This window comes from Centruroides vittatus, unplaced genomic scaffold, assembly GCF_030686945.1.
Source record: "Centruroides vittatus isolate TY-2023 unplaced genomic scaffold, ASM3068694v2 contig_683, whole genome shotgun sequence".
NCBI lineage: Eukaryota > Metazoa > Arthropoda > Arachnida > Scorpiones > Buthidae > Centruroides > Centruroides vittatus.
In genome coordinates this window covers 299,726-327,425 of record NW_027122430.1, presented here as the reverse complement: position 1 = coordinate 327,425, position 27,700 = coordinate 299,726, and the positions used below count along the sequence as shown (strand labels likewise).

The window sequence follows — 27,700 nt, the reverse complement described above, 5'->3', positions numbered from 1 at the left end:
GATAGAAGTTGAATAAATAAGGAGAGAGAGGATCACCTTGAAGAATTCCACGGGATAAAGTTAAAGTTTGAGAGATGATATTGCCTTGTTTTATCTTGATATTATAGTTTGAGTATAGTTTAAGAATTGCTGAAGTAAATCGGGAACTTGCACCACAGGATTTCAGATTATGCACCAACAGAGGAATGTATATTGAGTCAAATGCTTTTTGTATATCAATGAAGGAAGCATATATTTTCCTATGTTTTTTTAATAGATAAAGTTGAACTATCATTAATAAAGTAAAAATTGCAAATTCGGTTCCTTTATTTACAGTAAATGCATATTGAAATTCGGCTTCTAATTCCATAGTTTTAGTCCGTAGCTTACATTTGTTTGCAAGGAGTGAGGTAAAACATTTCCTTATAGTAGATAACAATGCTATCGGTCTGTAATTGCTAGGAGAGGAATGATCGCCCTTTTTATAGATCATCGTAAGAATGGCCGAGATCCAAGAATCAGGATAGGAAGCAGATTTGTACATACCATTAAATAAATTTAATATTTTTAGTCTAGAATTGTGTGATAATATTTTTAGGAAATCAGTTGGAATATTGTCATTTCTTGGAGTTATTTTACTTTTTGTTTTTTTAATGACATTATTCAATTCAGTAATAGTAAAGTCAGAATCTAAAATTTCGTTGTAAACTTCTAAACTTGTATTTAACGATAATTCCATGTGAATTTGTGGAAATCTTTAATACCTGGAAGCAGTTTTATCAAAGTCTATTGTGATAGAACTTCCGATTAACTTAGGCTGAAATCTTCGTATTGTATTCCAAACCAGTTTACCATCTTTATTATTTTTAATTAGGTTTAGTTCAATTTTGTGGAGATAGTTTGATTTTTTAGTTTTAAGTAGATTATTATAGGATTGTTTAGCTGTTTTATAGTTTTCAAAATTATCATCATTAGGATTTTGCCTAAATTTATTTAATTCTTGTTTTTTTGTTCTCATTCTGTAACAGTCAGAGTCAAACCACATTTCTTTAGCTTTATTTTGAAGGTTACTTTTATTTTTATTAAGGAATATGTAGTCGTTTAAAACTGTCATCATTAGCTTGTATATCATTATATTATCAGTATCCATTATTTCCGGGATGGTAAGCATACGATTATCAATCTCAGTTCGATAATTTGACATTTTGTAATTTATTTTTGGGCTATTTATATATTTATTACTACTCTTCTTTAATGAGGTTAATAAAAATTTTGCTATTGTAGGGAAGTGGTCAGATGTATCAAATGAAGTTATCATGAATTCCGTACAGAGGTCCAGCAATAGATCAGAACATGTTGTATAGTCAATAGTGGATTTACCAGTATTGGTTAAGCAGTTATATTCTGCAGGAAAATCTGATTTAATGCATCCGTTCAGTATAAATAATTTGTATTCAGTTATAAATTCTATTAGTCTTTTCCCCCACATTGTTGGTCTGTTTGTCCTTGGATTTTCGGTAATTATGAATTAAATGATTAGAACCCTTATATTTAGTATCCATCAATTCTCCAATTCTGGAGTTGAAGTCTCCTAGTACAATAATATAAGGAGTTATATGGTACCACGTATCGATCATTTTGAAAATTTCATTAATTGAAGTTAGATCACCAGGCGGCACATAAGTTAGCATTATTATCAATAAATTATTATTCTTATTTAATACTTTGTTTTTGTTTATTGAAATGAGAAGTAAAATATAATTAATAGATTTTTTAACTTGAATTATTGTACCATAGTCTTTTTCTATCAACATGCAAAGACCACCTCTTGGGCGACCTGGACCTGCTGATTTACTTGCTAAAGTGGTTACTACCGTAAAATTATTAAAATTAGATATATAGAAGTTGTCAGTTGTAATCCAAGTTTCTGTCATAGCAAAAATGAACGGTTTATATTTAGCCAGCATAAATTTAACAAATAAGTTTTATGTTTAAGTCCCTGACAATTCCAGTTTATGACTGATATTGGATTGTTATTTTTGAGATTAGAGTGACTTTGCATTTGACTTTGTTTTATAGTGTATCAGCTATTGCATCTTGTTGAGTTAGAAAATGGTAAAAATGAATCTGCATAAACCAGACTTTTTCCATTGATATTGTATGTAATTTTCTCTTTTCCTGTTATTATATCATCATTATGTAGTTTGGCCTGTGGATTTAGTTTTCGAATTTCATAAAGCATTGAAAGTAAGTTTTTACGTCTGATCCTTGAGTTTTTTGTAAGGTCTAGTGATAGTTGGATATCTTCCCAGCCTTCAAGTTGGTTTTGTTGTTTTTTCCAATGTAAGTAAAGAAGACAGAATTTCGAAGTTGATTATTACCAAAGATTATTTTTAAAGTCAATTTAGGTAATTTAGTTAGTTGAATTATCTCTAAAATATCTTCTTGAACCATACTGTGAGTATTTAGTAAAGAGTCAATAAATTTATAAATTTTTTCCTTAGTAATAGCCCTTGAAGTGAAGTAATTGTATAATATGATATAATTACGATTATAATCATTGGTTAGAGTGTCCATTTTAAATTGTGTAAAATCTTTTTCGATCTGCAAGGTGTCAATCTGTTGATATAATTTAGTTATTTGTTCTTCTATCTTAGTTTGTCTTTCTTTGGTTTCACGTAGGTTTTCATGGATTAGATTCAGTTCCTCCTTTATATTAGTAATTTGGTTGGATAGTTTATCACTAGTTGCTTCTATAAGGTTGGAGATTTTGTTCCATAGAACTGTCAAAGAAGTGTCTAACAGATTGTCCGTGTCCTGTACTGAAGTAGATAATAAGAATGGCTCGCCTGATTGTTCTTGAATGTGTTGGGGTATTAAATCTTCACTAATACTCTCATATTCCTCGGAAATAGCATTTATATTTTTATCCGTAATTAACTTGGAACTTGTTGCTGTGTAGTCGCTGCGTTTACTCACTGGTTTGGTTCTGTTAAGTGGTGGCCTTCCTCGCTTAACTGGAGAACGTTGCATTTTTGTTAATATTAGAAATTTCTTATTAAGGTTAAATATCCAACTGTTAATCTTCTTTAGTACTAAAATTGGCATGTTAATCAAATTAGTAACTCCAGGCTTATAGTCACAAGTGAAGTGCTTAACAAAAGTCACCAGCAGCACCGGCAATTGGGATACTCCCCATAATTATTAATATTTAACACAAGACGACAGCATAACTTCCCACCTCGAGTCAAATTAATTAATTTCTAATATTTAATTATAACCTTTACTAGCCTAAGAATTTCACATTTTGTTTGGGGTGTTTATCAAACAAATTATCTGATTTTTTTGTTTTCTGCAAATTGAATTCGCATTCTGGGTTAGTTCATTCCATGCTAGAAGAAATGATGATGATGATTCACGCTCCTTAACAATGTATATTGTACAATTTTCTTTGAATAAACGTTATACATAAAATATTTGAGTAGTTTTGTCAGCATGGAATGCATTATTGTATTTTACATTAATTTATATAAGAAAAATTGTTTCACTTAATGAGTGTTTCGCATTACGAATAAAATTCTGGAACGAATTATGCTCGTTAAGCAAGGCTTCACTATATTAGACAATATTCAAAAATTAGCAGTTCAAATCCATCAGACAACAGCTGCATTTTTACATTCTTCAATGATTTGAATGTGATATTAATATTGCTCATTCCATACTTCAAATTACTTTAGATAACAATCAGTACAAAATAAGATTTATGTACAATTAAAACAGCTTGAAATTTGAATGGTATTCATTAACATTTAAAGCTGTTGTAATAAAGCTCTTTTTATTTTTAAACACATTTTATTATAAAATTTTCTTCCTTCATTCTTCTGTATAAAATGAAACTGATGATTAGACAATATTGAAAATGGTTTCCCTCCAAAACTAGCTACGAGTTCTCATTTAATGGTGTATATGTCATTTTTTTCATTAATTTTTTTTTTAAAGAAGTCATTTAATTTGCTTACATTATATGTTTATCAATTCAACCAGTTTTATTTTGAGAACATTTACAACTCAACATCAAATAATTTAGGTACTCCCTGAAGAAAATGTGTTTAAAAAAAGAGTCTTATTACAACAGCTTTAAATGTTAATGAATACCATTCAAATTTTAAGCTGTTGTAATTGTACATAAATCTTATTTTGTACTTATCTAAAGTAATTTGGAGTATGGAATAAGCAATATTAATATCACATTCAAATCATCGAAGAATGTAAAAATGCAGCTGTTGTCTGATGGATTTGAACCGCTAATCTTTGAATATTGTCTAATACAGTGGAACCTCGCTTAACGAGCATAATTCGTTGCAGAATTTTATTCGTAACGCAAAACAATTTTTCCTATATAAATCAATGTAAAAACTCGGCTACTTCAAATCATCAGGAATCATTGTCTGGAATAAAATCTGATAAAACAGTTCTCGGTAAACAAAAATGGTTCGGCTAAGTTCATAAAATGTAACCAATTTAATTTATTGAATTGACTATGTAAATTTTTGAGTTATTATTATTCTATATGTGCAAAATCACACAATAATTTTTATTTATATTCATGAATAATATAGTATTTAATTTCTAATATTGTATTTCAAACTAATATTAAATGTTGTTTTTCAAAAATAAAACTTTTAATTTAGTAATCTTGCTCGAAGTATACCGTAAATGGTCGGATCATAGTAACAGGAAGCATAGGCAAATCCAGGAGGCAGAGGGGCATAAGTTCCCCTAAACACAAATTTAATATATATTTTGTCATATTTTATTTCTAAAATGTATTTTTATATCTATGTACAGTATGGATATAAATGTTTTGTGATTATCTACAAAAATTTATGCACAGCCCCTTTCCTGATGCCTTTTTAAGATGACAGCCAGATATACCACTGACTAGAAGCAATGAAGAAATAAAAAAAATGAAAAATTACTTTTTAATGATATAGAATTCAAGATCCATATAATAAAATATTCAGATTCTAGAAAAAAATTTTTCTAGAACCTGAAAATGGCCATAATACATGGTAAAATAACACAAAAATTAAGAAAGTTAAAAAAACAAAAGAAATAAAAGACTGGAACTTTCAAGTCAATGTTTATTGTCAGGAACGAGTTTGAAAATTTGGTTGATGTTACCCTTGGTGCCAATATGGCGGCTCATCTCTGATTCCAGAAAGGAAACAGTGGAGACGCACGTTCTAACCTAACCTATTCTAATAAATTACCATAATTATTAGCAACCGAATTATTAGAATTGGTTAGGTTAGGTTAGAACGTGCGTCCCCACTGTTTCCTTGCTGGAATCAGAGACGAGCTGCCATCTTGGCACCAAGGGTAACATTAACCGAAATTCTGATAATGTCACAGAAGTGAAGAATGACGTCTCCAAAATGATATCAATATCACTTTTACATCATATTAATGTTAAAATTTACAAAACAATCTTTGCTAAATTTAACGACTTCTTCATACTCTATTAAAAGCAATTCTACTTTTCAAGGTTTCCAAGTTATTTTGTGAGTTTTCTCAATGTCAAATTTTAAAACTATGATCATTCATTATTTCAAAATGTAAGCAAATATTTAAATTTTTACATCAAGTAATAAAGAAAAATTGTAAAATAAATTTAATGGAAATTACTGTTTTACAAGTTTGAAAATTCAATACAAAACAAAAACACTAATTTTTTTAAAATATTCATTTGAAAAGTTTTTCCTATATTATTAATCTGGAAATGTTTTATTAACAAATTTGCCAATTTTATGAATATTTTAAACATGTATGCGCTACACTGTCATTTTCTATTGGGCTCCCTCTTCCTGTCACATGTAAAAACATTAATGCTATTCTCTAAATGTAAATTTTAAAAACTTGTTTACATCAATTTGACACGGATGAACGGCTAGCTTTATCAATCTTTCTTAATAAAATATTGTCAATTTATTTAAAAATTTCTAAACTAATTTAACTGAAACAAAATAAGATTATAAATCTAAATGGAAAATAACTAAATTAGCGTAGCATTTAATTGCTATTTAACTATATTGATACGTGCAATGAAAGCAGAATCGACATTATTTCGATAAAATCATCGGTGTTAAAAGATTCGTACTGTTAGAATTATAGTAAAATTATTTCATCTGATGTATAAAGAATAAAAATTCAATTACAAGAGAGATATATAGTAATGCCCAATAAGCAATTTTACAATTATAAATCAAAATTAATTTATATAATTTTGATTTATAATCACACACAATCTATAATTTATATACACATACAATTACCAAAACTTCAAAATTATATATATATATATATATGACAGTAGCAATAATGTGAATGAAACAAAATGACAAAGAGCATGACAAATCAACACTAAAGCTATATTAAGAAATTACCTGGATATTACATAACAAAAGCTCAAAAGCTTCCTAACAATATAATTAGATGAACTTTCCACAATTTTTTTAAGATAAAATATGAAATGAGATAGAAAAGTTGCTTAATGGTTACATAAAAAAAATTAATTACATGACTTGTTATTCCCATTACTATTAACAGCACAAGCAATTATACTGATTGGATTTGAAGTTTTATTATTAATGTTATTGTATAATTTGACATATTAGTTAAAAGATAAATTTAAAAAATTAGATGATAAATTGTATTTTAAAAATGTCAAAAACTACCAAAATTTATCAGACTAAATTTAGGCTTATTTAGTAATTTAAAAATCAGATCATTTGAATTAGACAGACCAGAAAATTTAATTTATTGTTAGTCATTTCGTGCACCATTCTTTTACATAAACATATCTAAGGTATTACTCAAATAAAAAAGTCCAGTTTTATCATGGATAAAAACATTTTGAGACTTAAGCATATCATCAGAATCTAATCAAATCACTTTAAAGAACTGAAGATGTGTTCTCAGCAGTGTTTCATTCTGTTAGTTCCAAATTCCACCTTTCAAATTTAAGTGAACATTCTAAAACTTCAGATAATGTTTTAAAATGTTTTTGTTACGTTGTGCACAGAAACAACATGGAAGTAATAAATTTGAGGATTCTTCTATCTTGCTTTTGATCAGGTATTAAGAGGAAAAGGTCCAAGAATCTATGTTTATCACAGCTTTTACAGCAGTCAGACCAAAGGATCCAGGCCATTCCCATGAGACTGCACATTCAAAATGGGATTGGTGATAATAGCTATACCAACTCTTCCATACTTGTTCTTGCTTGTATACTATCTGTTTCTAGAAGTACAACCTTGACTTCTTGCCATTCAGTGTAACCTGCTTATAAAATATGAGATATTCTGCCAATGTTATAGTCACTTTGCACCTGTCTTGTCTGTCCTCCACTCTGGTCTTCTAAGAGTTACAGATACTCCTTATGTAGCAAATGGAAGACTGTTGACCTGTTCTAGTCACTGAAATTTTATAAATTATTTTTCATTTCATTTTTGATGAATTAGTATACAGTTGGTGGCCTGAACCTAACAATCTGGATACCTTTCTTTAAAGTATCTGTGTATGAATTTTATGGTATCAATCAGCGTTATCCTTGGTGCTTTCTTGGGTTAATTCAGGTGTTTGGAGGTGTCAAATGTTCTCTCTATTAAATTATTGATGTTTCAGAAAAGTCTGTGAAGATACTAGTATATTTGTGCCACCTTTCTGATGTATTCCAGTTCTTTCTTTGTGGAAGAATATCTATATGCTCTCTCCTTATCAATGAATGAAATGCTGTTATTTTGTATTTAAACTGATCTCGAGAAAACTAATGAATACGAAGTCAAACTGAATATGGTTTTCTATACATGGCTACATTGATTTTGTTACCTAATACCATTATGTTAAATGAGCTGTGAACAGGCACATTTTATATTAATAGACATGTGCCTATTCAATTCAAGCATTACTCCTACCTCATTTTGGTTAATTCTATCAATAACTTCTGAGTATACATTTGGATCCTTTCATACTACTAACATGTCATCTACAAATTTATAAATCAGTGTAATGGGTCCTCTGAATGCTTGTACAACACTCGTTTCCATAAAAGTAAAGCAAAGTTCTGCAAAGTCTCCAGGAACCAAGAATCAAATGAGCATTCATCCTGGTGGTAAATAAAACTTTCCGTTAAATGTGAAAAAAGATGAATCGACAACTGTATGAACAAAACTGTATACTCTTGTTTCCCTGGTTCTTCCTTCATATAGCAATCTTACAGCTAATACATGAATTGCCTGTAATTTTAAGGACAGAAATAAATTCTTATAATCCATCAGTGAACATCTGACAGCTCAAGAGGTCAAGTTTTTTCACTTTTTCCACTATCTGAGTTTGTTAACTATATGTGGATTCCTACATAAATGAGTCTTAAGTAGTGCAGCTAATCATTTTTATTGTAGGAGAGAAGCATCTCTCAATAACAGGTTGAATTGGCCATGTGGATTTAAAAGCCTTTGTAAAATCAAACAATTTGAGTGTCAGTTGTTAATCAAAACAAAAATATTAAAGGAAAATTATTTGTATATCAATTGTTTGACCTTTCTAAATAACTTAACAGTATACTCCTTTTTTTTTTTTGTTTAATTTTCGTCGGATGGATAAATATATTTTTTACAAACAAGAGACAAGTCGCTCCAAAAATTTATTAGACAATCACCATTTACACTGATGAACATTTACACCATTTACACTGAATTTTATAGACAGCTGGACCTTCCTTTTTAGGCTACTCAACTGCCTACTCTTTAAAAAGTTCCTTTAAAAAACACAGAAAAACCAATAAAGTTAAAAAAATCTTTAAAATTGGTATGGTAATCTTACGACATCTTCTTTAGGTCATCCTTATCCCGTCAAGATCTCGGCTCCTTTTATCCACTGAGAATTAGCGCTGTTTAATGTAGATTACGCCGATATATCCCTCTGGTGACGAATTTAAATTTAAATTTTTGTTTAATTTTCGTCGAATGGATAAATATATTTTTTTTACAAACAAGAGACAAGTCGCTCCAAAAATTTATTAGACGATCACCATTTACACTGATGAACATTTACACCATTTACACTGAATTTTATAGACAGCTGGACCTTCCTTTTTAGGCTACTCAACTGCCTACTCTTTAAAAAGTTCCTTTAAAAAACACAGAAAAACCAATAAAGTTAAAAAATCTTTAAAATTGGTATGGTAATCTTACGACATCTTCTTTAGGTCATCCTTATCCCGTCAAGATCTCGGCTCCTTTTATCCACTGAGAATTAGCGCTGTTTAATGTAGATTACGCCGATATATCCCTCTGGTGACGAATTTAAATTTAAATTTTTGTTTAATTTTCGTCGAATGGATAAATATATTTTTTTTACAAACAAGAGACAAGTCGCTCCAAAAATTTATTAGACGATCACGCATTTACACTGATGTTCCAGAACAAGTTTATAGACAGCTGTCTATAAAATTGTTCTGTGAAACATCAGTGTAAATGGTGATCGTCTAATAAATTTTTGGAGCGACTTGTCTCGTTTGTAAAAAGTATACTCCTTGTCCAATTCCATGGCTCACTGACAAGAGATGTAACTGCAAATCCATATCCAGTGATTGTAACAAAACAGTCTCCCATTTGACTACATAAGGGAGTATCTGTCATTCTCTGAAGAGAAGACATAAGAAAAGGCAAAGTAACTTCAACATAGAATACCTTATATCCAATCAGCAGGTTACATTGAATGGCAAGAAGCCAAGGTTGTGCATTCTGAAAATAGACAGCATACAAGCAAGAACAGTGGAAGAGTTGATAATAGCTATTACCATCAATCCCATTTTGGAATGTGTAATCTAAGGGAATGACCTGAACCCCTGGGTCTGACTTTTACATGACAAAGAAGCCACGAAAATATTAAGGGGAGAAATGTCCAAGAATCTGTAACATTATCAAAAACAAGAGAAGAATCCTTGAACTTACCATCAGTTATTTTTGTTTATTACTACTGCTATTAATAAAATAAAAATAAAACTATGGTTATTATTTTTGTACCATTTCTGTGAATGACAAAACATTTTAGAAAGTTCACTTAAATTTGAAAGATGGAATTTGGAATTAACAGACTGAATGCTACCAAGTGCATCTTTTCTTCTTTAAATGATTTGGTTGGACGATGACAATATTCTTAAAAAATCTCAAAAAACGTTTTTATACATTATAAAAAACTGGACTCCTTTATTTTAGTAGTACTTTATTTAAGAATTAATTTAATCAAAAACTTTTCTATTCATGCAGAAACATTTGCCTAGAATGCTTTAACTCTTCCCTAATAAGACAGAATGCTGCTGGTTATGCCTTACGATTATAATTTAAGCTAATTAAGTTAACTGGACGAATTTTAACCTTGTGAATGAATTTTGAACATGTTTTCAACAACTAACTCTAGAGTGAAAGTTCAGATATTTAAAAAATATTGTTTTGTGTTTAATTTTATACCACTTGAAAATGAACTCAAATTAGAATCTATCAGAAATCATATTTAATGTCATAGGAAAATTAAAGTTCAAATGGCTAAACTACTTGCTATGAAAACTGTAACTATAAAAAAGTCAACTCTTTAAAATAGAAAATATTTTTTAAATTTTTAGGTTAAGTAAAAACTATTTATGTATGTATATACAAAAAGCCTCATTTTGAAGAACATGTCTATGTAAGGAGAACAATTTTACTACAGTACAGTAGACCCTCAATTTGATGGGCAAATTGGGAAGGGACTGTCTGCTATTGCAAAAAGTACATTAAATCAAACGTATCTTAGAAACATTAATTAAAACAATGTACAGGATGAATTAAAACGCTGTTATAACGTACAAGTATGAATAAATTATTGCACGTATTTAGTAGTTTATATTCATTGACGCGGCTTTTTCGTGAGATCTTATTCGCAAAAACGATTCTAAACTTTTAAGACAAGTTTGTCCATTAAATCAAGTATAATTATTAATTATGATTAATTTCAAAATCTAAGTTCAAAATAACTATTTTACTCATCAACTTTCTTACTCGAAGAAAGCCACAAATTTAAAGATTTATTAATAAAAGTCATTTATAATAAAAATAAACAAACTACATTGTAAATTAACTGAGTTAATTGAAAATAAGTAGATCTATACACCGTATTTATATATATAAGCATTTATTTATAATATGAAATCAATATGAGTATTCACTCAATGCTTAAAAATTATTTTATATATCCTACCCCTAGATATACACATAGGCTTCATTTAGTCTTTGCGATAAGAACAATTAACGTGTCCTTTTAATTTCAAAGGCTAATACAATAATCAGATGTTACCCAAATCATTCATCAATTATTCAAAAATTTGATTTATCAGAGATCTAATTATATTGTAAAAGGAGAATATAGTTTGTGTTAGATATTACTTAATCATTTAATTACTTTATAACTGGATTAAAAAATATTTGCCAACAATTTTTAATGTGAATATAATTGTTTATTAATGTTTTAATTGAAGCCATTTGTTACATTTGATGTTATATATTTTGTAATTTGGAGGTCTAGGTTCTTATTTTAAATATTTTGCTTAATAATTGTTAGTTTTTTTTTTTTTTAAAGATTATTAATTTCATATTTTCAGGTGAAATGTATTGCTAGTTATTCTTCCTGCAGAACGATGGAAAGCACTAAGAAATATATAAGATACTTTGTGCTTTAAACAACTAAATTATTGTATTAATCTATATCATTCTTAGTTTAAATAAAATCTTCAATTTTCATCAAAGAAAGGAAAAGAAAATGGTTTAATAAGTATCCAGTTACAATTACTATGTAAACAATATCAGCATCATATTTCATTTATTAATTTATGCTTGCAGAAAACAGATTTTACAGGTTTTTATTTTTTGAAACTTAATTTGTATCATCCGTTTAAGAATAAGATGAATAAGTTTGTACGGACTCGTTCCAGTGTAAATTTCTAGATCATCTCAATCCGACTAAAACCAAACTTTACAATAATTTACGAGGACCTTAAAATTATGATTTTGAGTTAAAGATTTCACATAATCATTGAGCACGATAAATAATAATGATACTATACATACTATAATAATCTACAAACCGAATGACAAAGACAAAAATGGTTTTGATTTATATTCAGTGCAGTGTTTGAATAAGAATAAACAATAGAATGATTCAATTTTTAATCTAAAACAAGCAATGTTTTCAAAAAAGAAAAGAAAAAAATACATATTACATATTCACTAAGAACCATCTAGAAGACAAAGATGCTCCTGCATAATTTTATGCCAAGTTGTCAAATAGCACATGCCAAGTCATTCTGATATTAATCAATATTTAATATAAACAGACTTTCAACTGTAGCTACATTCTGTAACTCTCAGATAAATATTGAAATTATTTAAAATCCAAATTAAAATTAGACTGATGAAGTTTTGATTTTTCATATTTCCTGATAGAAAAAAATCAAATGTATTGAAAGATTTTTAATTTTCAATTATCTAGTAATCTGTAAAAATATTCTAGCAAAGAAAGTATGAGTTTGGATTTTAAGTTCTATATTTAGAACTATTTCCATTTAATGGTAAAAATTATCAAATAAAAAGCACAGTTTCTGTATCTGTTTAAAGAATATTTTTGAACCAAATTGCAATTCACCTTCGGCTTGATTGCAAATGTTTGCCAAAACAATAATAGTAAATATAAGACAATAGCTTATGACAAGAGGAAACAAATTTCGGCTCCGAAAATGTTTCCGACAAATACGGGAGCCACGTTTTTAAGCGCAAATTCGTAAGTTATCGGGTTATTTCCCAATACAACGAGTACAGGCAATCATTTTGACAATTTTTACTCGTAGCTTAAACGTCGATAACGATCAAAATTATATCGAAGCCACAAATAGATCGAATTTCGAAAGAAACGTTTACGTATCGAAATTTCGAATTCTTTAAAATCTTAAAAAGAAAGCTAACTTTTAGACATTTGTATTTAATACAAACACGAGCGACGTGCCGGGAATTTAAAACGTAAGATAAAGTCGGTCTCCCCGAGCAAATCGAAATTCCGCTTTATAACAAATATAAAAAAGAAACAAGAACAAACTTCATATAACTGTTATAAAACTACATTCAATATTTATATTATAAAAGTGCTTTTCTACATTTACAACACTACAGCAATTTGCCGATATATTATCAAAGAATACAGTGACAGATTATATTCTTTAGGCAAAAAATAAAATAAAAATCTATAATTGTGCAATTGATAATTACAATATAACGAGTAGCTCTTTAAATAATCCGGGAGAATCGGGCGCAAATGTTTCCAAACAACGGAATAATGCAACGGGAGGCCCGTCATATTTTAAGTACGGAGCATCAACAGTAAGTTAATTAACACTGCAAAAGAGAAGGGGGGAGTCAACAGTTTGTTTATAAACAACGGGTTCAAAATTTCTTTTATAAATAACCGATAGGGAATAAACGAGCGCAAATACAAATTAGGAAGAGAATCGGGAAAATTCTGCAACGTAAATGAATTCATACCCAAGGGGGAATCGCGTAAAACCCGTCTCGAATCGGCGGCGGATCTCGGAAAATCTTGGAAATTCGTCCGGTCAATACATTCGGTCCATCGTTTCCTTTTCGACTAAACACACCTCGTTCGGACCTCTCCCCCCGCGTGCGACTAGAAACAACGAAATTTACGTACGGAATCGCGACTTCCTCGACGATTTTTCCCGCGAACATTCGCGTACGAAAAAACCGGGCGGCCTCGGAACACGCACCACCACGGCGAGTCCCCCCCCGTTATTATTATTATTATTATTAACTTTTTTTTGGCAATAAATGGCGCGACGAATACGAGACTCGGAGCGGGGATACCGGGTTCGATTGCGGAAGGGTCGAGGGGTCGTTTCCGGTGCGGAGGCGTAGCGGGTGGGAGACGAGTCAAGATGGATCCCGAACGTCACCGGGAGACGGAGATCGAAGGGGGAAAGAAAAGAAAAGCGCGGAACGGGGGAAGACGGATCCGGCGCGGTCGATGACGGTTACGTAAGTCGGTACTCACCTTGGAATGCGGCGGATCGCCTTCGTTGAGCGACTGAGTGCGGAGTTTATGGGTCAGGTATCTGAGCATCTCAGAGCGGCGGTCCGGGTGCGGGCGCTGCTCCGCCGTCTCGTCCTCTCGGCCGCCTCTCCACCGCTCCGTCGGCTAGCGGGCCGCGGCCCACGCCGGCCCCGAAACCGGAGATGGGCCCTTCGGTGTCATGGCCGAGACAAAGAACCGTGATGGCGCGCGCTTCTCACACTTCCCTCATCCCTACGCCGACTCGCCCGACGATACTCTCGCTGTCAGCTGAATCTCGCCGGACTCTCCCACTTCTGTCGGGGTGGAGCGCCCTCTGCACGGGCATCCGACTTCCGCCGTCTCGGGTGGGAGGCGCCTTTCCCGCTTCCGGTCCGGCCTCCCCTCCTCCGGTTTAGCTCCGCCCCGGCTCGGAAGTGGTTCCGTCCGCGCGGAATGTCTCTCTCTTTTTTTTCCTCTCCCCGCTATTTACGTCGGAAAGTCGGCCGATACCCGGATGAACTTCTCGGAAAGCCTCTTTCTTTCGGCGGGAAAGACGCCCCGCCTCCGCGCCTACGTCCAGCTCGAGGTCGTTTACCCCTTTTTACGTCGGCGCGGCGGCTCCTTCCGCCGATTTTCGAAAAATTCGCCAACCGCTCCGCCGGAAGTCGGTGCGCCGCGCTTCCCGCCCTAGCCGCTTCGCTTCCGGTATGCGCCACCTATCGGCCTCCGGCCACATCCGATCCGCCGTGTATGCTGCATCTTCTTTTTTTCCTGCGCGTTTTTTTCTCTCCTTCCTTTTCGTTTCTTTCGTAGACCCCGTCCGCTTCTCGAGTCGATAATTTGTAAAAAAAGAGCTTTGAATCGTCGCGAGTGCGATCGTTTACAATCCTCTTACGCTATATTATTGAAATCGCGGATTTATCGGCTTCTATGGCCGAACCTACTCCCGGGCGTACCGTACGTAATAAATGAATGGGCGGAAAATGATTCGATATAATGAATTTTACATAAGATCGCTATTTAGGATTTGGGGTTTTGCATTGTGTTCGGTAAGGACGGAACCGTGCATTTATTCGTTAATTACTTGCGCTCGAGCCAATTTTAATAACCACGTGGGAAAGCTTTACGTCATTCATTTATACATTACGTGGACCATTATATATTGCGAGTTGTATTGATTCTATAAAATATAAATAATTTTTAAAATAATAAGACGTAATCAATGATATTAATGCACGAAATTACAAAAATTAAACTAACAATTTGTTTTATGATTGTAAAAGTGGTTACTGAATGATATTCACTATTGAAGATTGCATCCCTCACACAAATCTGTATGGAACCTGTTTTCTACACTAACTAATACAATATTTTTAAATTTCCAGTTGAAGAACAGATAAATAATGGGATGTAGAATTAAATTTACAAAATATTTTTCTTATTTTTATGGTAAATGACAGAAAATTGAAGATGGAGTGCATGGACTAGAAAATGTACAAAGCACGTTGGTTAATGTTGTTTTATCATCCACTTGTCCGACTATGAATACAATTTAAATCTATTAGAGTGTAATGAATAATTAATACATTAAATACCTCTTATACTGATGGAAATAATTATAATGCAGTAATCCCTCGCTACTTCGCATTTCATTTATCGCGGCCTCAGTATATCGCGGATTGTTCAAAAATATTCATCAAAAATTCAAAATTGAGGAATTATGGTGTGAAAGTTGCTCGCACGCTAACAGAAGGCGGGGAGTGCCCACACAAATCAAAATCTACGTCTCTGATTAGCTGGCTAGCATCCCGCCATTTGATATCCCTCTCGACTCGGGAATCTCGCAAGCTGATTGGCCTAGACGTTTCTTCCACCTTCGCTGTGTACCCAGAGAAGACGACCGCGCTCATTCAAGTCAATGTTTGAGTAATGCTTAGTCTCGAGGTGTGCTAATTTTTGTTGTTCTCTTGTGTCTTTTTGTTCAAAATAGTGCTTGTGACGCCCTTGAAAATGGCTCTTAAACATCTTCCACCCTCTAAATCCTCTAGTGAACCCAAGAAGAAGAGAAAAATTATGACATTGAATGAGAAAGTTAATTTATTGGACATGCTTGAGGCAGGCCATAGCTATGCGTCTGTTGCACGCCATTACAGATTGAACGAATCGACGGTTCGCTACATAAAAAAGGATGAAGTGAATATCCATAAAACTGCCTTGATATCGTTTTCCAAAGACACCAAGTGAGTTTTGACTTCTCATAATAAGCGAATTGTGAAAATGGAGAATGCCTTATCAGTGTAGATATCGGACTGTTGGGAAAAGAAGGTTAGTCTCGACACCAATATGATTCGGACTAAAGCCAAAGCCCTGTATGATAGACTCGTTCCTGAAGGAGAGTTGAACGAAGATGACAAAAGTGATGACGACGACGAAAATGAACCTCAGCCAAGTACCAGTGCCTCGAGTGATCCTACCCCACTAGAAAAACGTGATTTTGTTGCCAGCAAGGGCTGGTTTGAGAAATTCAAGAGGAGATTTGGCCTTCGCAGCGTTCCTTTGTATGGGGAGGCCTCCTCGGCAGACCAAGAGGCAGCTCTTCGTTACGTCGAGGAAGAGTTTCCGAAGATAATTGATAAGGGTGGTTATCTCCCGGAGCAGGTCTTTAACATGGATGAGACTGGCCTCTTCTGGAAGAGGATGCCGTCCCGGACGTTCCTTTACAAGGACAAATCGAAGAAGCCGGGGTTCAAGGCCCACAAAGATCGAGTGACTCTCCTCATGTGGGAATGTCGCGGGCTTCATGCTCAAGCCCGGCTTAATTTACAAGTCCTTGAATCCTCGGGCTTTGAAAAACAAAAACAAAGCCTTGCTGCCCGTCTACTGGATGCACAACAAAAAGGCATGGATAACAAAAGCCCTCACACTCGTCTGGTTCGTAAACTGCTTTATCCTGCAGGTGAAGCTGTACCTTGCTGAAAAGGGGCTTCCCTTTATGGTCGTTCTCTTCATGGACTGGACTGTGCAGGAGGACATGAAACCAGTCTCCATTATGACGGGGTCCAAGTGGAGTTCCTGCCCCCCCCCAACACCACTTCCCTTATACAACCCATGGATCAGGGGGTCATTCGGGCCTTCAAGGCCCTCTACACGAGGTCCACGATGGAGGGCCTCATCTCCTCCATCAACGAAGACAACATGGTCTTCAGCCTGAAGAACTATTGGCGGGGATACAACATTGCAACGTGCGTGGTCAACATTCAGAATGCTCTTAATGAGATGAGAGAGCAGACACTGATTGCAAGTTGGAGGAAATTGTGGCCAAAAAACGTCACCCATGACTATGAGGGATTTACGCCTTACGAAGTTCACCACTCTGCCGTAGATAAGGCTGTGAGGCTGGCTCGGTTGGTAGCCAATGAAGGGTTCTCCAACATGACGAAGGAAGAAGTGAACACACTGATCGAGTGCCACTCGAACCTCTTAACCGACGAGGAACTCATCGAAATGACAAGATCGGCGAGTGAGGAAGAAGAGGAGGTATCTGACGACGGTGACGACAATGAAGCTGAAGAACGTGGCCTTACCTTGGAAAACCTGCAAGAGCTCTGCAACATAGCACGGACTCTGCAACAAAGGGCCCAAGAAATCGACGACAACATGGTCAGAGCCATAGAATTCAGTAACCGTATTGATGGTGTAATGGCGTTGTACAAGGGCATCTTTGCTCAGAAGAAAAAACAACGGTCACAACTCCTTATCACAATGTTCCTTGTGTGCCGAAAACGTTCTGCAGAAACTCCTTCTGCTGCCTCTACGCCGCCACCTGCATTTACCCCAGCTCTATCCGAAGCTGCCCGCGACGATCGCGTTAAAGATGAGAGGGTGACACTACTTCGCGGTATTTCACTTATGGCGGCCAGTTCTGGTCCCTATTAACTGCGATAACTGAGGGATGACTGTATATCCAAAATTTATTTACTTTTTGTATTTGTAATAGGAACAAATTCATAAATAAATACTGTATTTAAATATTGTTTCCTAGATGCTGCATTTCGTGGTCGGACAGTTGTGAGGCAAAGCCTCCATCCTAAGATACCAAAAGCGAAGGATGGTGAACAAATGGGATCTTGTTGAAATTTGATTGTGTTTCGAGTTGATGCGGTGTTGATTTAATGTTAACCATGAATAATTGGTAAAGATTGAGAAATATTTCACCGACAACACACTGTTGTTCGAGAAACTTTTGTTTTGCCAAAACATTTCTGGAAAAGACCATCTTTTCGTTCTTAGCAATCTATACGAAACACCTCTGGAGACGAGAAGACTTCCAAAAATGCTTTGGCAAAATTAGACTTGGCTCCATAACCAATGGTTGTTTTGTCAGTGAAATTTTATTTTTTATTTTACAAAGTGTACGAGGCAACGAGCAATGAGTTAAAAAACCTTCCCCAGTGTACCGATAAAAAATATCTCCCAAAAAAAAAACATTAAATTATATTACATATAAAGCTTTAAATTTACAATAATCAAAAAACAGCAACTTTCCGATATTCTCGACATGGTATTTTATGACACGGAAGTATCTGTTTAGAAATTTCATTATTTTTCTTTGCTTCTATATTATAATTTTTTCACGGCATTTAAATTATCATTTAAAGTGTGACGATTTAAGAAAAAATTTCTAAGAAAAATAATTATTTGTATGTCAGTTAGAAGATTCTTAACGGCTTACACAATGGTTTTCTGTTCTGATTTTGTTAAGTATTTTATAGAAATTTAGAATCAGCTTATTGAAATAATTTTATATAAGCAAAAGATTTTTTAAAAATTTTATCATTGTTTTATAAAATTGAAAAATTATACACATTCTTGATTATTAAATGTCTGAGTAAAGATTATTACAAGTATACATAAGACTTCAAAGTTTAATGCTGAGAAATAGTTTTAGTTTAGTTTGTGGATTATGAAGCAAAATTGAACCGACAAAACTCTGATTTGAGAAGTCACATATTTATATCCAAACTACATTTACGAGTTGGAAGACAGATGTTTGCCGAAATTTGTCAAGTTAGTCATGATATGTAAAAGAATGAAAACTTAAAAACTTTACAAAATTATTTATGGAAAAATTCAGCTCTACTTAAAATGATATAATGAAATGAAATTTGTTAATGGAATTTACAAGATGGGTTTTGCGTTACTTTGAAAAGAAACTTTAAATAGATACATATTCACATTTTCATTTTAATGATGTTTTTTAATTATGAACAATTTTAGTACGTATGTGAAAGTTTTTCATATATATCATATATATATTTTCAAAGAAAATACTACTAGATGCTGTATGGAGAAGTGACTTAATGTGCTGCTATAGTTTCAAGGAACTTACCTACATTAACCAGACTACCTATACTTGTATTTATTTGCAGTTATCTTGCATTCATGGATGCAGATTAGATGCTGATTTGATTTTAAAAATTTCTGCAAAAATTTAGAAATCACATTATTCATCATTGTTTATCATATATATGCATGTATAATACATGCATAATTTATTGTAAATTTTGTTTGTATTACACATGCATAATTTACAATTTGAATAATATATTTTACATTATAAGTTATGCTTAAAATTGATGTTATGTATATACTCCATAACTTTAAATATAAGATCTTTGGAAAAAGATGTCTTAAAATAAATATTAAAATTATTTTCAGTGGAGTGAATGAAAGGTTGGTTGCTCGAATTGAACTTGAAATATTATCAAAATCAGGTATGTATCACTTAAAGATGTTCTACTTAACGACAGACTGCATAATGGAGTTGAAAAATTTGTTCTCACTTCTATCTTTTGTGTGTTTAAATTTGTTTAGATACGTAAATAGTTATCATTGTGTTACATATAGCCTATATGAGTAGTAGACTATATTGTATAAGGTTTACCTGAGTACACTACAATATTAGCTTAACAATGTATTTCTCAGAATGTATTCCTGTTATTAAGTGGGCATATATAAAATATTTTAAGAACATTACTATTAGCTGTTGTGTTTAAACATGTTTTATATTTATTATTTAATATTAATTAAAATTGCTTTAAACTCAAACTTGGCAGAAAATGTTTGCAAATTTTATGTGTTTCTTGAATAACTTTTATTAAATTTTTTTCTTTTTTTAAAGGGATAAATAACAATGAAAAAAAAGGGTAATGGTTGTAATATATTTAACTGAAAAGCAGCATTTTATTATCAATAAAAAACTAAATTATCTAATATTAGATGGAAATTTGATAACCAATAATGAATTTGAACCATTGACTATTGAGACTTAATATTTTGAAATTGCTATTTTTTATTACAAGCCATTTTTTTTCAAATTTGCTTGTTAAAATTTCCTTTATATAAAAGATTAATCTTGAACTTTTAAATTTAACTTTACTCTTTATTGGAGAATCTCATGATGCAGTTAACAAATCACCTACTTTGTTCCTAGTGCTTTTGAGCTTTTCTTGCCTCTTTGGAAATAAAAGAATACTTAGTATAATAATAATGTAACTATATATGTATAAATAATTTTGCAGTACTTTCTCTGGATCTAATCACACCAGGAGGACAACTGTATTTACACTTACATTATTATTATACTAATATAATTCAGGATCTTAGTACTTATTGATAAAATTTCTTTAAATCCATTCAAATTTTCTATGAGATATTTTTAATACAATTTGTAAATTCATTTTAAGATAATTAAAATTTGTACTATAAATTCTGACATCAACATTAATAAATTTTAATTTATTTCATAGTATTGTCTCATCTCTTGTACAATTAATTTTTTCTATTTTATAATAATAAATAATCTTGTAATATTTTATAGATTCTTTGTTTATTCTTTTCAATATAGTATTTTACCTAATTAAACAGAATTTCAGCAGTAATTAATTATCAAATTTCTCTCAGAATTAGAAAGTGATCATTTAGAAAATTGCCCAATATGATTTTCTGTAATTTCTTTCAATAAACAAAGATTTTAAATTAATGATCAAAATCACTGTGCTTGAGCTACAATAAGCTTTGTGCTAATTTGCACAGTAATGTAATGAAATCAATCGTGTTTGTATAATTGATTTGTTTATATGATGTGAAGAGATAACTATGGTAGTGGTAGTGGTAGTAGTCAAAGAAACAAATTGTTTTCACATAAATATTTTATTTAAAAAAGAATATGGCAATAGTAAACATCGTCACAATGCCAGGCTGTAATTTTAATCATATTTATAATTTATTTAATTTAAAATATACACTCTCCACCTCAAATTAGTAGTGGCTTGCTCCCATACATCATACTTTTCCTTTAACAATAGTTGTGTCGGTCATCTATCTAACAGCTTTCGGGGGGAAAATTTTTGAATTGAAATAATACGACATATGGTTTCCATTGGAAATTCTTATACAGTTAATTGAGGCCTCCTGCCCCTAAGGTTTCTATATTTGGTCTCATCTTTCATCTATCTAACTCTGTTCTTGAGGTTAAGGAAATACAGACGGATGGAAGACAGTGGGAATTAATTTGGATAATGATATAAAGAAAAGGTTTTGAAAAAACAACTGGAAATAAAGGTAAATTTTTATTATTTAATTTTTTCTTGATATCATTATCCAAATATTCAAATTTATTTCCAGTTTTTTCAAAAACTTTTGATTAGCTATTTTAAGGTTCTTTCTCTTGCATATAAGTTTCAAAAAGATATATTCCTTCAAATATTACAGTTATATAATAACTAAATTAACAAAAAATAAGATATTATACATGAAAATAAAACATGATGATATATTTAAATCACAAAAAATAATGTTATTTTATTAACACTTTAATATAAATTTTGTTTGAGGTGTAGTTGTGTATGTGTGTTTATATACTGTTTGATGTGTAGTTGTTTATGTGTGTTTACATATGAAGTAAATGAGACATCAGATAAAATATATAATGTTTACAATTTTATCATCATAGTTTTTACAGGTTCCCAACCTGGTCACTAGCACTACCTAAAGAATTAGATAGCCAAGGCAGTTAAGGCATCAGCCTAATGGTCTGGGGACCTGGAGTGATAGGCTGATCTCTCCTGGATTTGATCCAGGTGAGCAACCTTGAGAAGTTTTGAGTTTGCCTTCACAGGATATGTTGTGCCCTATTTCTCATCACCCAATCATACCCCATTGTTGGTTTGGCTGAATTCACGATGATCACAATTAAAAACAGGCCTTTTGCTGCCCACAGGACAGAGCCAATCAAACAATTTATTTGAAGGGTTGAGAAATTATTAAGGGTCAAATTATATTAAAATAAATGCATACAACTTTGAATTTTGATATATGTTCAATAAAATTATATTAATTCCTATTTGATTATTTATTTCATCCTGTAGGTAATTTATTCTTATTCTGTATCAGTTTAGAAATAGATTGGCAAATTAAACCTAATTTTGGAAAGAGTTGACAAGCAAAAAGGTTTTAATTTATCATTACCCATTACTTCTAGATATAGTAAAATAATTCTTAAAAATATTTAATTGGATGTAAGTAATGTTATGTGAAGTTTTTATTTATATCTTAAACAATGTAAAATATCTGAAAATAATATTTTTAGGTTCATATAAATCTTATATAAATAATTTAAATGTATACATTAATGCATTTTTTTTTTTTTTTTTTTTTGAAGAGAGAATCAAAATATATGTAACAAAATACAGTATATTGCCTTTAAACTTCAACAGATAATGTTCTCAACTTCTTCAAGGCCTTCATCAGGTAACATTGTTGCTTGAAAATCTTGAATGTCCAACATTACAAAAGGAGATCATTATGAACTTTCAAAGATGGACAACAGCTGTTTGAATACATTGAAAAAAATATAGCACAAAATAAAAATTAAAAAAAAAATACTGAACTACAGCTCAAAAATGGATTTCATTGCCATTGAGATGATGATTATGTCTTTAAAGTCAACACAGCTGGTTTTCTGTTTAAATAGATAAATAAACACTGCTCATATAACCAATATCCAGCAAGATGAAACTACAAGAAATGGATGAAATTGTTTTCTGGTGGTTTCTACTTGCTGGATATTGGTTATATGTGCAATGTTTATAAATATATATCTAGTTTTGAGAAGTTGAACAAATAGATAAATTTTCAGTTTCCATTCCTTGGAACAACTGGAAATTTATTTACATAAGTGGCCCTCAAATTTAAATATGGCTAGGGCTCATTTATCCTTAATCTGGCACTATTGGCACCACTGACATTTGCATCTTTTTCAGAAGCTTTATATAAAATTAAATATAAGTAAGATGAACCAAAAATTGCACAGAATAAAGGGATTACCAACAACTGCAATACTGAGAAACCTTGTAAATATGATATATACAGCAATCATTTGGTGAAAATGTCTGGCAGTTGCGAGAATCTTAAGGATGCTGCCATAATTCTGGATTAAACGTAGTGCTAGAAAATCAGTGGTGAATCATGTTAATTTCCTAACTTATTTTTTCATAACCATCGTGCTGATTATGTGGTAAGATCTCTTTTCCAAGGTATCATCCAAGTACTCTATTCCAGACGATCATCATCTGATTTTCTCCAACCTCTACAAGTGTGATACATGAGTCCAAATCATTGTGTCCCCAATTATATCAAGAATTCCAATTGATAGAATTGGAAATTGAAGCAGAAATATAAATTAATTTAAAATGTTTTTTGCAATCGATTTCATATTATACTGTTTTCTCTCTAAAATTCTTTAATTCTTTTTAAAAAATTATATTCCTTCACAGTCTGTTTAATGGTATAACTATGGTGTGCAGAGATATATCATCCACTCCTGTTGTTATAAATTTTGCCCTATTTAGTACCTTACATTAAAGTAATTAACATTATGGATATAACAAACCATAAGGTGTATTAGCCAAGTTCTTACTATATGTCCTTTCTGATATGCATATCATTGTAGTGCAGAGATTGCAAACTTATAGCACACATTAAAGAATCTATAATCAGTAGCATAACTAGAATAGATATTAGGAGAGGCCAAATTAGAAATTAGACATACAAGTGTTCACCCCTGTACCACAAAGGATATGGGCAGTAACACTGTGGATGAAAAGTTTACTCTTAGATGTTTATGCACTCTATTATAATATATATTGTATAAACAGCTAGGAATAAACTGTTATAGCTGTGTATAAATGCATTTGTCACATAGAATTTTTTTCATATTCTTTATTTATTTGTAAAGGTAGGAGGCCTGGCACCTCCTAGTTACTCTACTATCTATAACAGTTATATATACACTATGTATAAGTCAAACCATTGCATCTTCACTGTAAACTAGGAGCTGTTCATAAATTACGTCTGCATTTTCTCAAAAATTTTTACTCCCCCGTCTTGTCCAGTTTGTTCAAGTTTCCGTAATGCATTCCCCCTCTTCAGACGTCCAACAAAACTCAACCCCTCTTAAAATATTTATCCCTTTATGAATTATAGATACCATAAGTAGAAACAAAAGAATTACATTCAAATTGCAAACATTGCAACCTTTCTAGTAATTTGTTTTCCATAATGCTCAATCATGTTTTCTTTTAGAAGTGTAACATAGGAAGTAGAGCAGAGCATTTCGCACAGGTTACCTCTTTCATGTGTCCATTTTCCTTGGCTTTGCTTAAATTTTATTAAAAATTTAATTTACATTTGAATACGTAAATAACATTTAGATGATGAGGTGATGAACGAATACTGTACATATACAATTGTAATATAAGTAAAAGTAGTATATTTATTTTCGGCCTATTAATAACGTAGGCTTTGAATTTAAAAGATAAAAAACTCGTAATTACAATGTATTGCTGATTTGCTAATGTATAAAAATGAAAACCTGCCGTACCCTCGCAACCAGCTCAACAGAGGTATTTTGAAATAAATATAATAAAATTTAATGATAAACAGCCACTGAAGCTCTCTCCCCTCCCTTGTCCGACTTATCAAAATGGCATTTACTCTACATTCTAAAGTGAATGTCATTTTGGTAATTATATATTCTAATTCTACCTGGTAAGGTAATTTTGGTAATTCTAGAGTCTAGAAGGAGATCCTTCCTTCCAGAGTTGACATCATTTATGGACAGCTTCCTATCATAAAATGGAAAGCATTTTATGATTACAGTATATCGAATTTCCTTCTGAAATATTCTTCGCTATAAAAAATTTCATACTTTTAGGAGTTTTACATCTAAAACTTAGATTCTTCAGATTAAGTGGCTTCAAACATGTTTTTCATATAATTTGATGTGTGTGCTAACTATCCTCAATTGAGTATATTTAACCATGCTATAGTCCGTGCAGCAAAGAGTAGACATGAATCAGCTTGAGCCAGAAGGGTCTAAGTCAGATGAAAGAAATGGAAGGAGACGTGCAAAGGTTGACACATGGATCACACTAATAAAATTTGTAAAAAACAAAACAGTTGAAAGATCAGATCCTCTGGCTCAAGGTAATTCACGTCTACTCTTTCCCATGCAGACTATAATGATGTACAAAATTTACCCGTGATTTAATCACTTACTGAAAATTTGCTGGTAATGCCAGTGATGTACTCGATGATCGGTGATTTTTGTAGCCATGGTGAAGAACTGACCATAAAAATATCACCCAGTTATAAAAATTTGCATAGTTATATAAACACCATCCAGAACTTGGCCCCAGGATAGAGTGGGCCCCTTTAACCTTTTGTTTTTTTGAACAAATGAAATATGTAGAATGTTTCTTTTATATCATGGGTTCTTAACCTTTTTTGTTCCATGGAAGCTAAAGTTATGATTTAACTTTAGCTTTCCTATATTTTAAATATATTGTATTATTATTATTATTTAAATGTGTGAAGAAAGAATCATTATGGTTTTTGTTTTCAATTGTTACAAGTGTTGAAAATCCTGATTCTCAAAGATATATTTTTGAAGCAAAGCTTCCATAGCTTGTTTTACAAGATGAGGTTAGGTTTCTCTTAGGGAACACCAGAATTCTTCAGGACTTTTTGAGTTAAGCTCCAACTGTAGTAAGTTTCTTTGCCTAAGATCAATAAGTTCATCTTTGGTTAGTCAGCATCTGCCATACAGTTAATATCACAAAGAAAAGGATTACGGATCCATAGTTCAATTTTCATGCCAATTTTGGAGAGAAATGCAACTATATGATATAAAAATAGCTGTTGTTTTTATTGGTGATCACATATACAGCTAATACTACTGTCATTTATTGCATACATTCATAAGTGAAGGAATCGTTAGATTTCAGTAGAGGGTTAGGGAGAATAAAGGTAATGAACTAATTTTTCCAATCTGAGCTCATGGACTCCTGGTTAAGAACCCATTCTATATGAATGTCTGTTCAAGTATCACATGAGAACAGTCGAACCAATTTCTGCAAAATTTTGTACAATATTCTGGGAAGGATATTGACTACTATCAATTTCCAAAACATTCGATTTTATCACTCGAGGACTTCGTATGGAAAATTGGCCCCTATTTAGGTGTAATAAATGTGAAGGAAACCCAGAAAACTCTGCATGGCCGGCTTGTTGATGAAACACGAACCCACAACTAGCTACAAATGTTCCGTGGTTTTATCCACTCGGCATTGGTGATCCAGCAAGTTCATAGAATTTCTTTTGATGTAAAATTCTTTGGTCAGATCTATTATCAGTTTATTATACCCGTAAGCATTGTATTTTGATTTATATGTTTTTATGCATGTGTATATTTTGAAATTACATTATCTTTACTTAATATATATTCCTGAGCCAAGCCAGGTACTTCATCTATTGAGAAAATGTTTTAATAATATATCAAGTTTTTTCCTTCAAAAATGTTTTAACAAAGGGTTTTACTGTAATACGATGATGACAATATTAAGTCCTATGACAACCAGGCTGAATATCTTCAAGAAAGAAGAGAGCAATTTGAACACAGTTTTTCTTTCAAAGCAACATAGCTGAAATCACTTATAACTTGGGAAAACATCAAAACAAGCCTACCCCATATTCAAATTTCCATGTCTGGCTGTCAATGACAATGAGTTATTTGAGGAGATTACTCATGTTTCCAAGTTTGCTTCCACAGAAAAGATTTGCGATTGGAAGGCCAAGAAGTCAACCATTGTAGATTGATGGGTAGAAATATTCAGACATTTTGCAGCAAATCGTGTGCTATATAAACAAGTTTTAAAGATTGTCAAGTTTGTCCCATCTCTCACGAACTGATGCTGCAAGTGAAAGCGTATTTCTACAGTGGACAACCAAGAAAACACAGCTCAAAGTTGAAACATTAAAAAGGCACGCTGATGGTCAAGTGTAACTCTGGTTACAAGTCCTGCCAGAAAGTTTATGAGACACTGCTGAAGGAATACGCCATGTTATGAAAAACCCACTGTGGCATTCTGCTTTATAGTTCTCTTAACCTTTCAAACTCAGTTTCTCAATTTGAAGTGAGAATGTTTATGAAAAATAATTCACAAGA

General features: G+C 32.2%; 1 protein-coding gene and 1 pseudogene across 1 annotated transcript; one reads left to right on the top strand and one right to left on the bottom strand.

Annotated features, from left to right (window-relative positions):
- LOC136980272 (uncharacterized) overlaps nucleotides 1–14,794 on the bottom strand; it is a 74,006-nt pseudogene extending 59,212 nt beyond the window's left edge.
- Nucleotides 14,795–17,241: 2,447 nt separating this feature from the next.
- LOC136980258 (tigger transposable element-derived protein 1-like) lies at nucleotides 17,242–18,069 on the top strand. The gene has a single exon (XM_067276349.1). The coding sequence runs from the start codon at nucleotides 17,242–17,244 to the stop codon at nucleotides 18,067–18,069; it is 828 nt and encodes a 275-aa protein (XP_067132450.1).
- The last annotated feature ends 9,631 nt before the right edge of the window (nucleotides 18,070–27,700 follow it).